This window comes from Engraulis encrasicolus, chromosome 11 (assembly GCF_034702125.1).
Source record: "Engraulis encrasicolus isolate BLACKSEA-1 chromosome 11, IST_EnEncr_1.0, whole genome shotgun sequence".
In the NCBI taxonomy this organism is placed as follows: domain Eukaryota; kingdom Metazoa; phylum Chordata; class Actinopteri; order Clupeiformes; family Engraulidae; genus Engraulis; species Engraulis encrasicolus.
The window spans coordinates 11,782,338-11,799,837 of record NC_085867.1 but is presented as its reverse complement, the minus strand read 5'-3'; the positions used below and the strand labels follow the sequence as shown (position 1 = coordinate 11,799,837).

Below are 17,500 nucleotides of genomic sequence, written 5' to 3'. Positions count from 1 at the left end.
GTGTGCGTGTGTGTGTGTGTGTGCGTGTGCTTGTGTGCATGTGCGTGTATTTGTGCTTTTGCGTGTGTGTGTGTGTGTGTGTGTCCTCAGGAAATGGGACTGGTAGGACATTCAGGTGCCTGTGTGTGTGTGTTTGTGTATGTGTGTGCGTGCGTGTGTGTGTGTGTGTGTTCTGGCCGTGTGTGTCCCGGCCGTGTGTGTGCACGTGTGCATGAATGTTTATACAGTGTGTGTACACGTGTGTGTGTGTGTGTGGGAATGTGTTTTGCGTGGGGTTGCAGGCAGACCAAAGCAAGGGTAAATATATAAATAAATAAAAACCAACAAAAGCACTCCAGGTCAGTATCCTCTCGGGGTGATGTAAGGACGCTGTGTCTGTCAGTGGTTGTGTTGAGGCTAGCGCTACCGTAAACTGTTTGCATGGAAACAGCCCCAGAAGCAAATTGGTGTGGAGGGCCAATCGGAGGTGCGTGATCCAAACATTTAGGCATGTAAACAGGACTGGACTGGGGAAGAAATAGGGCCGGGGCACTTTTGCCTCAACTCATCATTAGCGGCGCAGAACTGACTCACCGGTGGGCCCCGCACCCTCGTGGGCCCCTATTTTCGGAAAAAAAAAAAAAATATATATATATATATAAAAAAAAATATATATATATATATATATATAAATATATTCTTTATATATATTATATTTCTATATATTTTTATATTATATTTCTGAAAATAGGGGCCCATGAGGGTGCGGGACCCACCAGGAAATGCCCGCTATGCCATATGGCCTGTCCAGCCCTGCATGTAAACAACCCTTGCAGCACGTCAACACACGTCCTGGTCCTGTTCCACAATGTTGCCTGGTTAGATCACCATCAGTGATAGATTTGATGGAACAGGGTAGTCCTAACAGACTAAATCCAAGACTGGAAAATGTCAGGAAAAAGCAGACGTGGGAGAGTATTTTCACAACACATCATAATATCTTGAAAACATTAATGTTTTCACACAATTTTACTGCTTACATCATCCGTTGCTGAGATGGGACAGGCCAGTCCTAGCAAACCAGAGCTGAAAGATGTCAGAGAAAAACAGGCGTGGTACACAGTACTACAGACTACTTTTTAGTTTTTAGTATTGCACATCTTTGAAACTTTGGCAATTTAACTAACAGACTAAATATATCAGGCTTTTAGGCCTTTATTTGACAGGACAGTTTGAGACGTGACAGGACATGAAGGTTAGCGAGAGGTAGGAGTGGGGAATAGCACCACACCACCCCACAATAGACTGTGTTTAACATTTATTAATAGTCATGACATCTTTAAAATGTTTTAAATTATTTCACACAACTGTAATGATGGGATCGTCCATAAAAGGCTAGTCGTATTGGCAGACTAAATCCAAGGCTGGAAAGTGTCAGAAAGGAATCAGACGTGGGATAGTAGGCTACTTTGTTAATATTCCTTAAAAGATAATCGTAACATCTTTGAGGTGTTGATCATTTCAGGAATAGAATCATTCATTCCTGCCTTATGTCCTGGTAGTATGCATGTCTATGCTCATCCATTGCCTTGGGTCAGACTTAGGGCCTCTGCACACCGGCTCCGACAAAGTGCGGCGCACTTTTGCTTCCGACAGAATTCGGACCACCAAACCCAATTTCACTCGAACATTGCATTGATAGTCAATGGGCGGCGCCGACAAAATAGAACTCGTCTCTAATTGCTATCCGACATCGGTGAATGTCCGCGGACATCGGCGCCAGTCTGCGTGGTTCTATTGAAAACAATGAAATCGAATTTTAGCTGAGCAGTGCGCAGCACTTTGTGGGAGCTGGTGTGCAGAAGCCCTCAGTAGTTAGTGATTATTATGAAGTATCGTTAGTAGGGTCACTGCTAGACATACAGTAAGCAAAGTACGCAGAGTGCTTAGGGCACCAACCAGTGGTGTAGTCTACCTAGAACGCGGGTATACAGAGTATACCCACTTCAAAATTTCAGGGATTTCAGTATACCCACTTAAAATTTATTGATCCATTATTTTGAATAGCACAAATATATACAGTATACCCACTTCACAAAATGGTCAAATATAGAGTATACCCACCATGAAAATGTAGACTACACTACACCACTGGCACCAACCAGTGCTGGGGCACCAACCACTTTGCCCCCAAAATTGGGGCCTATTAAATGGAGATTCACAAAAAAAACGTCATGCAAAAAAATATTGAGTTATTTAACAGAACATATATTTATCAGTAAGAAGATTATTATTATTACAATTTAATTATGGGGGAGGTCTCCTGGCCAGTTACGCTTTGGGCCTTCAAAACCTTAGCAGTGGCCCTGAACGAGAGCCAGATGGCAAATGTTCAAGTGTTTCCCAAAATATTTGCTTTAATGTTCACTGACCCTCTGAAATGAAGTGCTCCTCCAGAATTTGTCCACAACAAACACTTTGATCATGTTTAAGATCTTCTGTGGAATGCTGTTTTCAGAGTTTTGCAGTGTTTTCTTCCCCAAACAACTATTCGACATGGGACTGCTACGCCAGATGTTTAGCATAGTAGTTCTTCTGGTTCTGTTTTCTGCCTCTGTTTTTGTTGGCTGTAAGGCGTGACATAGTAGTAGGCTAACATAAATAATGTCAGCACAGTAACATGAATTCTATTGAATACTGTAGTAGTTGTAGTGGAATTGTTTTCCACTACTGTAGTAGTTAGTGGAATGCTGTTGCTGTTAGTTTTATTTCGTAATTACTGTGTACATCTTCATTCCTGAAACATTTACTGTTACTATGAAGACTTACATGTACTTGTCCGCTCATCTTGTTCCCTAGCAACCGCTGGTGCGTCTCAGGGGCGGAGCCAAGATTGGTGAGGGGCGTGTGGAGGTGCTGAAGAACGGCCAGTGGGGGACGGTATGTGACGACAACTGGAACCTGGTGGCTGCTTCGGTGGTGTGCAGAGAGCTGGGCTATGGCAGTGCCAAGGACGCCATCACCGGGGGCAGAATGGGCCAAGGTGAGGCATCACATAGTTTAAAAAACAAAAAAACAAAAAAGGTTTGCAAAATCCTTTAACACCTGTCTTCCTTTTTCCCTGTCTTTATCCTTTTATTATCCTTTATTGTATATTACATTTTGCTTTTAAAAGAAAAAATGGAGAGAAATTAAAAAAAGAAAGAAGGAAAAAGAAAAGAAAAAAAGGAAGACAACATAGGTCCCCCATAAGGGGGGGTGGTGGATGGGTTAAAAAAAAAAAAAAAAAAAAAAAAATCCTTTAACACCATCCCATAATATCCCACAATAACAATCATACAATCTACCTAGATTTAACGGGTCATGGTCATTAGACTGTACACAAGAAGTGTTACCATTAAAAAAGTTGTTACCACTACCAATTCCAATTGCTACCCCTATGGTACATGTTCATACAGTAGCTTCCTTTCTAGGCTTAATCATGCTAGGCACAATTACTGTCAATAATTGAATCCCTGTGACAGTGAAATTCAACTCCGTCTGGTTTAACACAAGCTATTTCAGGTCAACTTGATTTAATATTTGAGACCTTGAAGACCTGGCCTCGCATTATTCTGAGGGCCTTGGACTTGAAGGCAGAGCCTCGCAGCTTGAAACGACAGAAGTCGAGCCAGTGATGTTTTAGGCTCCTATCCAGCAGCGGCGCGCTGTCTGCTTGGCAGGTATAGTTCCCAGCCAGCAGAGAGAGAGAGAGAGAGAGACCTTTGTCTTGGCAGCGCGGCACGTTGCTTGGATGGTGTGAAATAACTGGAGAGTGCTGCTGAGAATGCCTGCTGAGTAGCGCGGTATCAGTTGTACCACACGGCACGGGTGTCAGGGAGGTCCCTCTGAATCTGAATCCCCCAGCCGGCAGGCGAGCCCAGAGATTAAGCCATGCAGACTCCAGAGTCAGCAGAGAGGGGATCAGGGGGCTGTAGTGATACCAGAGAGAGTAGAGAGAGAGAGAGGTTCCATTGGCCCATAGTTTCCTGGTTCTATTAGGCAGACCTAGGAAGACCTAAGGACTGTTCTATTCAATGCTAGGAGCATTATGACACCCCCTTTAGGCAGACCGGAACCTGGTCATGTTAGGTGCCCATAGCAACCTATTACAATGGCATATCTCTATACTTAAAGAATCTCTGGTGATACCCTTCTGGCCCTGCAGATAGGTAGGCAGGCAGGCAGGCAGGCAGGCAGACGGACGAGAATATGGAGGGGAAAACATGGAAAACCCCTTTGAACAGTCTGAGACTCTGCACTCTCTGACTCTCTGACTCAGGTCTGTTTTTTTGTGTGACATCTGTTAGCCAAATGATCATAGAAGAGGAGGAGTGGAGAAGAGTGGTGGGGAGATGAGATGTGCAGTGCAGGAAGAGATTTGAAGCACATGTGTTCCGCACTCGAGCTTGAAAAACAAAAAAGCCAGAAAAAAAGAGGAAACTTCTCACCAATCATATTTTATCAGCGGTGAAAATGACTCAAGCGATGAAAAAACTTGTTTGCCATCTGTGTTCACAACTAAAACGTTATTACCTTGGCACAGAGCACATAGAACATCAACTGATTACGATTGGCTCTTCAGTGTTAATGTTAATGTTTCCAAAGTATTTTTTCCCTCCATCATATATATTTATGTGGCAGATGTTCCGACGACATGTTCATGGTATACATCCTGTTCCACTGATAGATTAAGTCCCAGCTGTTGTTTGTCTTCTGGATCTGAGTTCCACCAGGACTATGGAGATTCTAGAAGTAAGATGTTATATAACCAACGATTCTTTAGGTAAGAACCATAGATTGTACATGATAACATTCTATCTTTCTATGGCATGGAAAGTTATACCCGCCTGTATCTGTTACTGTTTTTTTGGCCGACCAGAACGATGCCGGTTCTTGTTCCTGCACCAGTTATGGTCGGAGCTATAGTGCTTACCTACGAACAACCCACGTTCAGACCAGGCTCTTAACTTTTCGTATGTGGCAGTGTGTTACCCAGATGAAGCTGCTGACATCCATGTTATCGTCATGGTTCGCAGGAAAAAAGCAAGTATTTTTCGGTTTGCATCGCGAACCAACTTTCAGGTTCCCGAACGCTCAGGCCAAAGGCGTGAACACACCGGACATTTCAAGATTAGATGTGGGAATGGCCGCCGGCACGGTTCTCTTTCAGCTTGAACACGCCTTGAGAGTACTAGCCTTTACAAGCCTGGAAGTTCGAAGTGTGAGATGTTCTACTGCTGAACATTACTAGCTTTTCAGTTATAAGGTGTTTTACAAGCAATGACCACCCAGCCACCCACACACACACACTGGTCAAATGTCTTTTCCTGTAGATGCGGGAAACCTGCTGACTGTCTGTTCCATGGGAAAGGAGAGAGAGAGAGAGAGAGAGAGAGAGAGAGAGAGAGAGAGAGAGAGAGAGAGAGAGAGAGAGACAGAGAGAGAGAGAGAGAGAGAGAGAGAGAGAGAGAGAGAGAGAAAGAGAGAAGATGTGGGAGAGAGAAAGAGATTTGTCTGGTGTTAACTGTCAGTGTTGTCTTCCAAAACTGGAGAAACACCACCAGCTGCGACGTGAAGACTCTGATACTCCTTAAAGCTCTCCTCATCCTTCCAAACACACACACACACACTCACAAACAAGCACACACACGCACACACATACACACACACACACACACACACACACACACACACACACACACACACACACAAGCAAGCACACACACACACACACATACACACACACACACACACACACACACACACACACACACACACACACACACACACACACACACACACACACACACACAAGCAACAAAATCCTTCTGACAAATGACCCAATCAGTGTTGTTAGTTACTATCTCCGCTTGTCATCACCATTTGATCCCCTGCATCCCATTCACATCCTGAATAAGTTATGACATTAACATCGCCCATCAGCTGCTTCAGCTCTAGTCTTGAATACATGAAGACATAAATCCCAATCAACCAACTCCCCTATGCAGGGCCGCTGGCAGCTTTTGGCTGGGCCTGGGACAAAGACTTATGAAAGGGCCCGAACTCCAACACATGCAATGTAATGAGGATCCAATTCTTCTAGGCCGCCTCTCTCTCCCTGGGCCCAGGACAAGTGACCCCTTTGTCCCAACCTGTTGGCTTCCCTGCCCCTATCATACACGCCAGTCCTTGGCTTGGGGCAGAAGGAATAGGAGAGGAGAGGAATCACGGTTTTCATTATGATGGAAAATCCATTACTTCACGTACAGCTATAACTCTAGTGTGATGGGAAGTGTTGATGCTGAGTGATTGTGGGAAACTGTCGGAAAGCTGCATGAAGCTTTGCCGTCTTTGGCCAAGTGCAGTGAACAAATCATCCCTGCAAAACTGTCTCGTGCGGACGAGCCAAAGAAAGACAGAAAAAAAGGCCAAGATGAACGCTAACTGCCTGTAGTGTTTGGTGATGTGTGTGTGTATGAGCACAATGGAAATTTATGTCTCTGGTGTTGAAACCAAAAAGGAAAAGAAATCCCCATAATAAGCCGTAAACATGAACATTGACCACTGGAACAAGATCTTTGAAATGTCCTCATGCTTGTCTAGTTCTTAATCCATAAATTTGATATTTCCTAAACATCTTGTGGAAAACAGTGCTTAAATGTCTCATAGACAATGCACATTCAACACTCTCTCCCTCTGGTATGTCCCCTGCCAAAATGTCTATTTTTGGACTACAAACGTGCATTTGACCTTGGGGTAAACTTTCAGCTTCTCATATACTGTACTTGGTGTTCTTTGTTCCCCACCTTAGTGTATCGTGTTCCTCAAAGTTCTGAGGTGTTATTCCCCAAATACCGTTGTCCTGTATGGTAGAGTTCAGACAAGGGCTGCATTTCTCGAAACCATAGCTGCTAACTACATTAGCTACTCTGTTGTTTGCAATGCAATTTCCCATTGACAACTACCAAAGTTGCTAACTGGCTAAGAACTACGCTTTCGAGAAACGCACCCAGCTCACAATAGCTACGTCTGACTATACTGTACTCACATCATAGGTTCATATCAAATTCTTCTGTGGTGTTCTCCACCCCTTCCAAGTTCTGCATTGGTGTTCTCCTTAGGGATGGGTCTCTGGTCCACAGATCTGCTGCAATGTTCTCGTGCAGTTCTAAATTCTGCTATGCTGTTTTACTGCTTCTTAACATTCTGCTGTTGTCTCTCTGGCTGTTCTAAGTTCTGTTCTGGTGTTTGTTCTCTCTCCTCCTCAGGCATGGGCTTTGTCCACATGAACGAGGTGCAGTGCTCCGGGTTCGAGAAGTCCCTGACGGACTGCCGCTTCAACCAGGAGTCAGTGGACTGCAGCCACGAGGAGGACGCCGGAGTGAAATGCAACGTCCCCGCCATGGGCTTCCAGAACCAGGTGAGGGAACATTCTACACACACAAACAAGAACAACAACAAATGTACTACCATATGTTTTGATTCAGTAAGAAAAAATATAAGAAGAAATGATATAAGATTTGATAGTGAGATCCAAACTTCCCACAATTGTGTAATGTGTTCATCTCTGTTTGTGTTCATGTATTTGTGTGTTAGTTGCGTCTGGCTGGGGGTCGTAACCCGTTCGAGGGCCGAGTGGAGGTCCTGACCCATAAGAACGGCTCCATGGTTTGGGGCACGGTCTGCAGCGAGAACTGGGGCATCATGGAGGCCATGGTGGTCTGCCGACAACTCGGACTTGGATTCGCCAGCAACGCCTTCCAGGTACAGAGAAGAACACCTATGTTTTATGGATGTTTGTGTGTGTGTGTGTGTGTGTGTGTGTGTGTGTGTGTGTGTGTGTGTGTGTGTGTGTGTGTGTGTGTGTGTGTGTGTGTGTGTGTGTGTGTGTGTGTGTGTGTGTGTGTGTGTGTGTTGTGAATGAGGGAAATCATAACCTACTTGTCTGTGTGTGTATGCCATCCTGCCAGTGGATATACAATTACCTGCAAAAAACACAAGTCAAATATCATTTGTGACATCAATACATCTTCTTTCACTCTGCTGGCCTGTTAAAATTGAAAAAGTTATAGAAAATTGACTTGGCCTTTGATTTCTTGTTTGGAAAGCAGACATCAGACTTGGGATTCGAAATAAATCTGATAAAAATGCCCATGGCATGTGGAGTCCCCCAGGGCCTACTCCTCGGAACCTTATTAATTCTGTTTTAACATGCCTTTACATGCTGTCTTTCCTGTTTTCACACGACGGGCCAAAGTCCACAGAAGACTGATTGTCATATTCATGCAGTAGACATCACGCAGATATAGATCTGTTTCCACAAAAAAGCTGTGAAATAAACAAATTAATGCATGATTAAATAAATAAATAAATAAATAAATAAATAAATAAATAAATAAATAAATAAATAATTAAATGAATAAATGAATGAATGAATGATAACACACCAATCATTTCTGTCAAACTACAAAAGTTCTTGTACTCAGACAAGCAGTCTTTGAGCGTCTTAGAGATCTAGAATAAGAATCAAAAGTGTTCTGTTTAGGAACACCAGGTGGAGCGGATCAGGGTGGTTTTACTCCAGGCCATGGTTTTGTGTGTGTGTGTGTGTGTTTGTGTGCGTGTGCGCATGCATAGATGTGTGCGTGTGCGTAGCATAGCAGTCCATTGGCAGTGGTGCGTATGTTGGGTGCCTGACTGCCTGTCCTGTCAGGACCACTTAAGTTTAACATAGGCCTCGGGCCTTAAAAGTAAGTGTGTGTGTGTGTGTGTGTGTGTGTGTGTGTGTGTGTGTGTGTGTGTGTGTGTGTGTGTGTGTGTGTGTGTGTGTGTGTGTGTATGTGTATGTGTGTGTGGCGTATGCCAGAGGGTGTGAATGAACCAGCACACCCTGCTAGTTATGGAGGTAGTCGTTGGCCAGAGCTTTGAAGCTTTATTGCTGGGCTGCTGTCAGGAGCTCATTTCCACCACCCCATCATGCTTCTGTCAGCACACTTTCCTCTGTGTGTGTGTGTGTGTGTGTGTGTGTGTGTGTGTGTGTGTGTGTGTGTGTGTGTGTGTGTGTGTGTGTGTGTGTGTGTGTGTGTGTGTGTGTGTGTGTGTCTGTGTCTGTGTCTGTGTCTGTGTGTCTGTGTGTGTCTGTGTATGTGTTTGCCAGTCGCCATTAGAAAATGAATAGCAGCCCCAAGCGCTGTGTGTGCAATGTTAAAGGGCATCACAAACAATTAGACACCACTCTGGAGACTTGGGCGAAGCACAGCAGTTATTAAAGTATTCAAGAGGAGACGGGCAAAAGGAATGTCCACCGCCTTCAGTTTAAATAGGCCTTTTTTTCCAAGAAAGATTTTCAACTAGGTCATTTTCTCAGTACAATTCACAGTTAAATTAAAGCCAAAAACAGAAAGAAATACAGAGACAGAGAGAGATGATAGAGATGTGTGTGAGAGGGGGGAAGGGTGATATTTTTTGGCAGCTAGTTACAGTCAAACTGCCATTTTTTTCATTTGAAATTTGGAATTGTGAAAAGGCAGCCCTCCCTTTTCACAGATGCCACTGAGCAGCACGCTACAATGTAGCTTGCTAACGTCACACGCTCACAGTCGCATACATGGACACCTGCACACACCTCCATACACAAGCGCGCACACGCGAATCTGAGACTTTCACTCGCGGAGCCGGCAACCGCATTTGAGAGCTCAATGTTACACCAACACTCCAAAAACTTTTTGTACTTACCTGACTGACCAGCCATCGCAGCGTTCGGTGAGGTACCTGCCGATATCGCTCCATAATCCCAAACCGCTCCAGTTTCCACACATTGCACACACAAACACAAACGCACACACTTCCTGGTCCGACAACTTTTCCTCCCCTGGGAAACACGAACTATGGGTAGGGGGATAGTTAAAGCCCAGTCCGCCAATCAGAGACTTGAATTACCTGGCGGGGTGAAATGAAATGTTTGATGTATTTGGAATGCTATTTTTACCGGTAATGTTGTTGTTTTGAGAAATGTGTTTAATTGAATGTATGCATACAGTAATGTGTTTAATGTCAATTGTTTAGGAATGTAGTTTAACAGTGAATATGAAGTAGTGCATTGTTTTAGCTGTACCCTTTTTCTTGCATAGTGGTCTCAACCAATCAGTCAATGATGTAGTCCAATGATTATGTAATTTGCCAATTATGTTTGTTTGTATAAAAACCCCACTTTTTGCTCAGTCTGTTGTTGGAGGCTAGGAGAAAGGTTGGTGCCTGAGACTGTCGCTTTGCAAAACGTATTGGGCTCTCTGCGCTCAGATTTATTGTTATTTTATTCTTTTGAACAACCATTGTGTTGATTTTTGTTTATGTTTTGAAAAGTCTTTTTGTTACTGCACCTTTTGGTTAGAGCACTGTAAATAAATCTACACCGCTTCATTTGCACTGGACATCGTTGTTGCTCGCTTTCATTCCGTTTGGTGGCCATCCTGCAGTGAAACCTGAGCCAGAGGGCTCACCAATTTCACATTTGGTGTCGAGAAGTGAGATCGTGGCGCCGACACGAAAGTCAACAAGGAAGAAGTGCAAGCAGAGTGAGATGGCTTACAGGAAGTTGAAGAAGAACCCCCTGGGTCCAGGCATGGACCGCGGAAACGGCCGGGCCAGGGGGGCCGTGGCCCGGGTAACTTTTTGAAAAATAAATGAATGAAGGCCTTCAAAAAAGTCAAAACCTGTGGACAATATCAAACTTAAACACAACCCATGCTGTAATAATGCAATAAAGCGTTTTCCTAAACCAATATTTCCTTAACCAATATTAATATTTGACATGCGTGAATGTTCCAAAATCTGGAGTTCTAAGCAACAGTGCAGCACTGAAAATCACGCGGAGAAGTAGGCTAGAGGTTGAGATGTGCAGTCAGCAGGAGTGCACCCTGCATTAATGCATTTTCCCATTGTAGGCTAAGTCATCTCGCCAAACCGTCCAAAACGGTGTTACTGTTAATCATTTCGCTGAGCAGACAGCGATGCAAAGAAGCCAGGTTACCGCGGGAACGTAGGCTATAGCAAGCGTTGCCACTCATTCATCTGAAAGCGCGAGGCTCGCATGTGCTTTCACCGTCTTCGATCAGTAGAGAATGGTGCTTCAGTGCTCCCTGCAACGTGCCGCGGGAATGTTAGAGCACACACGCAAGTTTAGCAAAAGTTCTGCTTATTTTTTTTATTGACAATCACCGCTGCCAAGTACAGTGTCACTACCCACAAAAAAGAACACACGGCAAGGAATAGGCTACTGCCAACCATTATCCATCGAAAGGTTTTAATAGTGGATTACCAGGAAAGTGTAGTCATCTTTGCAACCTCCATCAATGTAAGGGGCAGTATAGGTGAGTCATGCTGATTTGGATTTGGATATGTTTTTTTTAGTGTTGTTGCTGTTTGGACATTTAGTAAAATCATCGTGGCAACGTGATGTATCTGCGCTCTCTCTCTCTCTCTCTCTCTCTCTCTCTCTCTCTCTCTCTCTCTCTCTCTCTCTCTCTCGTGCGCGCGCCCAGCTCCGATAAAACAGCAAACATAGCCATGCACTCCAGAAGGTTCACTTCTTTGTGTTTAGCGTTTCAGTGCTTGAGAGTAGTGCCGGTACAAGCAAGCCGACCGTTTTTCAGTTGCGTTTCCACCGGTGCTTGAACATTTTATTCTGCTTTTGTTGTGTGATGATGTATGCGTGTCCGTGTAGGCTATACAGCGCATAGCCTCGACTATGCATCTTGTCCGACCTAAACTTTTGGTGACACTGACCACCTCTTGCGATTGTGGCCTGGGGTGGCTAGACGTCTGTCTGTAAGATGGACCGTCCGTCGTCTTTTCAGTGCCTTGTCCGGCGAAAGATTTAATGCAAAAATGTATTAAAATGCATGGAATTGCATCTAAGAAACGCAAATTTTCTTGGGGGAGAACCCCCAAACCCCCCGTCCAAAAATGGGTCCCCCCCTTGCGGCCCCCCCTTGTTCAAATACGTTCCGCGGTCTATGGGTCCAGGTGAGGAAGAGGTCGAAGGAGCCATTGGAGGAGAGCCACAGACACAACCTGACGACGGCGACAGACCGCAAGACTCATTCAACCTTTCAGACCTGTACAACCTACTGAGACGGTCCATGCAGACGCAGGAGAAAGAGATGGAGAAGCAAGAGAAGCGGTGGCGCAGCATCCAGATTCAACTGGGCAATGTCCGTGACGAGCTGGAGGACAATCGCAGGAGTTCCAGTGGAGGCCAGCAGCAGCCAGATGGAGTGAGGCCAGCAATGCAGAATGCAGACGCAGCACACACGTTGGCAGCAGTGGTAGCAGAAGCGGCGGCGGCGGCGCATCCGGCGACGGCGACCCTCCAAGCAGCAGCGCATCCGGCGACGGCGGCCCTCCAAGAAGCAGCGCACCCAGCGATGGCGGCCCTTCCAGCACCTGCAGCGCATCCAGCGACCCTCCAAGTAGCAGCGCACCCAGCGACAGCGGCCCTCCCAGTACCTGCGGCGCATCCAGCGACGGCGGCATTCCAAGTACCTGCGGCGCATCCAGCGACGGCGGCCCTCCAAGTACCTGCGGCGCATCCAGCGATGGCGGCCCTCCAAGCACCTACGGTGCATCCGACAGCATTGGCCCTCCCAGCAGTAGCAGCAGCACTGGCGCATCCAACGGCAGTGGCGCAACCGACGGCAGCAACCCTCCCAGCACCAGCGGCGCATCCAGCAGCAGCAGCCCTCCCAGCAGCACCATCAGCAGGGTATCCAGCACCACCACCAGCCCCGTGGATGACTGCAGCTCCAGCAGCAGGCCCAGCGACCCTGGTTCCAGATCCAGCAGCACCAGCGCCGGCAACGTGGACCAGAGCAGCAGTGCCAAAGCTAGAGGACGGTGACGATGTGGAGCAGTACATGACCACCTTTGAACGCCTCGCCACAGCCTACAGGTGGCCCCTAGCCCAGTGGGCTACATTCCTGGTACCGTACCTGTCGGGCAAAGCTCGGGCTGCTTACGTCGCCATGGACCCATATGAAGCTGTGGACTACTTCAAGGTGAAGACTGCCATCCTAGCCAAGTATGAGATTAACGCCGAAAGCTACCGAACACGGTTCAGGGAGCCGAACATTCAATCTGGTGAGACGCCGAAAGAATTCTACAACCGACTGAAGGACTTGTACCAAAAATGGATTCGCCCGGCAGAGCACACCGTAGAACAGATTGGTGAAGTGCTCATTCTGGAACAATTCCTGCGCTCGCTCTCCCCGGAGGTGAGAGTGTGGGTTAAAGAGCACAACCCCAGCACAGGCCAGAAGGCTGCAGAGCTCGTTGACGCTTTCCTGTCAGCCCGCCGTGGAACGAAGGACTTCAGATCCCAAGGGCCCAACAGAGCACCTCAACCTCCGAAGGGTAAGTCTGTGGGATATGGGAGTGGAGTTGGTCCTGGTCCGGGGAGTAGTGCACAGAGTAGGGGCCCAAGCACTAGACACTATGCACCTCAACACCCTTCTCAGTTTAGACCTACTGACACATCCACCAACACATCTGCCAACACACAGGCTGTATGTCATTATTGTGGTAAGCCAGGCCATTGGGCGAGAACTTGTCCTCTGAAGAAAGTTAAAGGCGCTAGCTGCAGTATGGTTTCTGTGCCTAGACCTAAGACTGATGCGGTGTATGCTGACAGTGTGCCAGTGATGGATGTAATTGTGAATGACAAACCGGCAAGGGCTCTCCTGGACACAGGCAGCACCCACACTTTGGTGCAACCACACCTGGTTCAGCAGCCTGAAGCCATGACTGGTGAAAAACTGAGAGTAGTGTGTGTGAATGGTGATGTCCATGAATACCCCATAGCACTGGTGTCTGTTAAAGTGCAAGACCAGATGTTCAGGTTAGAAGCCGGTGTTGTTGAAGGCTTGAATTATCCTGTTGTCTTAGGTCAGGATGTGGTGATTCTGCCAGACCTGGTGCAGACGGCTCTCCCAATGAGTTGCGTTGCTACCAGGGCGCAGGCTAAAAAGGCACAAGAGTTGTTGCGTGAAATGCCCTACAGTGGAGAAAATATTTGTCCCCCTGTAAAATTGAGAGACAGGAAGACACGCCGACAGCGTAGGCATGACAAACTAGTTGGCACAGTTAAAGTCATGTCTGGTGCAGAGCTAGAGGCAGTTCCTGATGCAGTGAAGGATATGTGGCAAGTGCCTGATGATCTGAAAGAGTTGCAAAACCAAGATGATTCACTGAAAGTGCTGTTTAACCAAGCTGTGGAAGTTGAAGGTGTGAGCACAGGCCAGAAAAAGACCCTGTTGGGTGAATTTTACTTTGTGCGTGATGGCTTGCTGTATCATCAGCCGGAAGATGGCAGTGCAGAGCAGCTGGTAATTCCGACCTGTCTGAGACAGAAAATTTTGTGTTTGGGTCATGACATTCCTTGGTCTGCACATTTGGGAAGTGTGAAAACCTTGCAAAGGATTTCAGACAGATTTTACTGGCCAGGATTGTATACTGATGTGCAAAAACACTGCAAAACATGCCCCACATGCCAGCTATACAGCAAACACAAAGTCAGGCCATACCCACTTCAACCACTGCCAGTGATAGATGTCCCATTCACCCGAATAGCCATGGACATTGTAGGACCATTAGAGCGCACACAATCAGGCTACCAGTACATTTTGGTAATATGCGATTATGCCACACGTTATCCTGAAGTGTTCCCCCTCCGTAAGGTTACTGCTAGAGCCATTGCCCCTGCACTATTGCAGCTATTTTCAAGGGTGGGAATTCCCCGGGAAATATTGACAGACCAGGGGACAGCTTTCCTGTCTAACACCTTAAAGCAGGTTTATGGGTTGTTGGGTATTAGTGCGATCAGGACCACTCCCTACCATCCCCAGACGGATGGACTTGTTGAGAGGTACAATCAAACATTGAAAGGCATGCTGCGGAAGTTTGTGTCCTCCAACGCCAAAGACTGGGACCGCTGGCTGCCGTACCTGATGTTTGCCTACCGCGAAGTACCTCAAGCATCCACGGGGTTCTCGCCATTCGAACTCCTGTACGGCAGACATGTCCGCGGACCCCTTGACCTGCTGAAGGATGCCTGGGAGTCGCCCAAGCCCACCGCATCCAGCGTGATCTCCTACGTCATTGCCATGAGGGAGAAGATGGAGGAGATGGCCAGCCTCGTCCGAGACAACCTCCAGAAGGCCCAGGCGACTCAGACCACCTGGTACGACCGGAGTGCCCGACAGAGAACCTTCCAGCCTGGCCAGAAAGTCCTTCTTCTCCTGCCCACCGACGAGAACAAGTTGCTCGCTAAGTGGCAGGGTCCCTACAGCATCATCAGACAGATGGGGCCCACCACCTACGAGCTGGAGATGCCAGAGAGGAGGAAACAGCGGCAGGCGTTCCATGTCAACCTCCTGAAAGAGTGGAAGGAACGGGAGGCACCACCAAGTCCACAGCTGTTGGTGCAGGCCGTGAAAGAAGAAGAGGACACCCCCGAGCAATTCTTCCCGACCGAACAGCCAGCTGGGACAGTGGACTTGTCCCATCTAACCAGTCAGCAGCAGCAAGAAATACAGGCCATTGTTCCTGAAAGCCTGTTCAGTGACCAGCCGGGGTACACACCAGTGGCGGAGCACCCCATCCGTCTGAAGGACTCTACACCCGCCAGACAACGGATGTACAGAGTTCCAGAGCGACTGTTACCTGCTCTCCGGGAGGAGTTGCAGGTCATGCAGAGACTGGGGGTGATTGAGCGTTCAGAGAGTGCCTGGAGCAGCCCAGTGGTCCTTGTGCCGAAGAAGGACGGCACAATGCGTTTCTGCATCGACTTCCGCCAGGTGAACGCTCAGTCACACTTCGACGCGTACCCCATGCCCCGACTTGAAGACCTCATCGAGCGTCTGGGAGGCGCCCAGTACATCACCACACTGGACCTGAGTAAGGGGTACTGGCAGGTGCCCCTGGCCAAAGAAGCAAGACCCTACACCGCCTTCAGAACACCCCAGGGCCTCTTTCAATTCACTGTGATGCCCTTTGGCCTGCAGGGGGCGCCTGCTACGTTCCAGCGCCTGATGGACCGGGTGCTGGACGGCACCGGCGCCTTCGCGGGTGCTTACCTTGATGACATCATCATTTACAGCAGCAGTTGGGCGGAGCATGTGCAGCACCTGGCCGAGGTGTTGCGCCGCATTCATCAAGCAGGGTTGACCATTCAGCCCAACAAGTGTGCCTTCGTTCAGCAAGAGGTGCGCTACCTGGGGCACATCGTTGGACGCGGTGTCATCAAGCCCCAACAAGACAAGCTCCAGGCGATCCGGGACTGCCCACGGCCAGAGACCAAGAAGGGGGTCCGCTCTTTCTTGGGGCTCGCAGGGTGGTACCGGAGATTCGTCCCCAACTTTGCCACCAGAGCGGCCCCTCTCACCGATCTCACCAGAAAGTCTGGCTCAGTCCGAGTCAGGTGGGAGGACCAGCATGAGGCGGCCTTCAACGACCTGAAGGAGGCCCTCTGCAGTGGGCCAGTACTGCAGAGTCCAGACTTCAAGCAGCCGATGACCGTCCAGACTGACGCCTCCGGTGTTGGTCTGGGAGCCGTGCTCCTTCAAGGCGAAGGAGATCAGCAGCTTCCTGTGGCTTATATAAGCCGCAAACTTTTCCCAAGAGAGACAAGGTACTCTGCTGTTGAATTGGAGTGCCTTGCTGTAAAATGGGCCCTTGATTCCTTTCGTTACTATCTCTTGGGCCGACAGTTTGTTTTAGAAACTGACCACCGGGCCTTGAAGTGGCTCGGGCAGATGAAAGACACAAATACCCGCATCACCCGTTGGTTTTTGGCTTTGCAGCCATACAGTTTCGAGGTCCGCTATCGAGCGGGCACACAGAATGCGGTGGCGGATTACCTGTCTCGCCACCCCAGTGGCGAGCTTCCAGAGGATGGGGGAAATGTGAAAAGGCAGCCCTCCCTTTTCACAGACGCCACTGAGCAGCACGCTACAATGTAGCTTGCTAACGTCACACGCTCACAGGCGCATACATGGACACCTGCACACACCTCCATACACAAGCGCGCACACGCGAATCTGAGACTTTCACTCGCGGAGCCGGCAACCGCATTTGAGAGCTCAATGTTACACCAACACTCCAAAAACTTTTTGTACTTACCTGACTGACCAGCCATCGCAGCGTTCGGTGAGGTACCTGCCGATATCGCTCCATAATCCCAAACCGCTCCAGTTTCCACACATTGCACACACAAACACAAACGCACACACTTCCTGGTCCGACAACTTTTCCTCCCCTGGGAAACACGAACTATGGGTAGGGGGATAGTTAAAGCCCAGTCCGCCAATCAGAGACTTGAATTACCTGGCGGGGTGAAATGAAATGTTTGATGTATTTGGAATGCTATTTTTACCGGTAATGTTGTTGTTTTGGAGAAATGTGTTTAATTGAATGTATGCATACA

At 47.8% G+C, this 17,500-nt stretch overlaps 1 protein-coding gene across 1 annotated transcript in view; it reads left to right on the top strand.

The window, feature by feature from the left end:
• The window catches only part of loxl2a (lysyl oxidase-like 2a), an 87,982-nt gene that overhangs the window by 61,056 nt on the left and 9,426 nt on the right, over positions 1-17,500 (top strand). Inside the window, exons 6-8 of the mRNA XM_063209862.1 lie at positions 2,839-3,022; positions 7,290-7,441; positions 7,618-7,785. Of these exons, the coding sequence (XP_063065932.1) occupies positions 2,839-3,022; positions 7,290-7,441; positions 7,618-7,785 (504 nt within the window). The remainder of the gene's footprint in view (positions 1-2,838; positions 3,023-7,289; positions 7,442-7,617; positions 7,786-17,500) is intronic.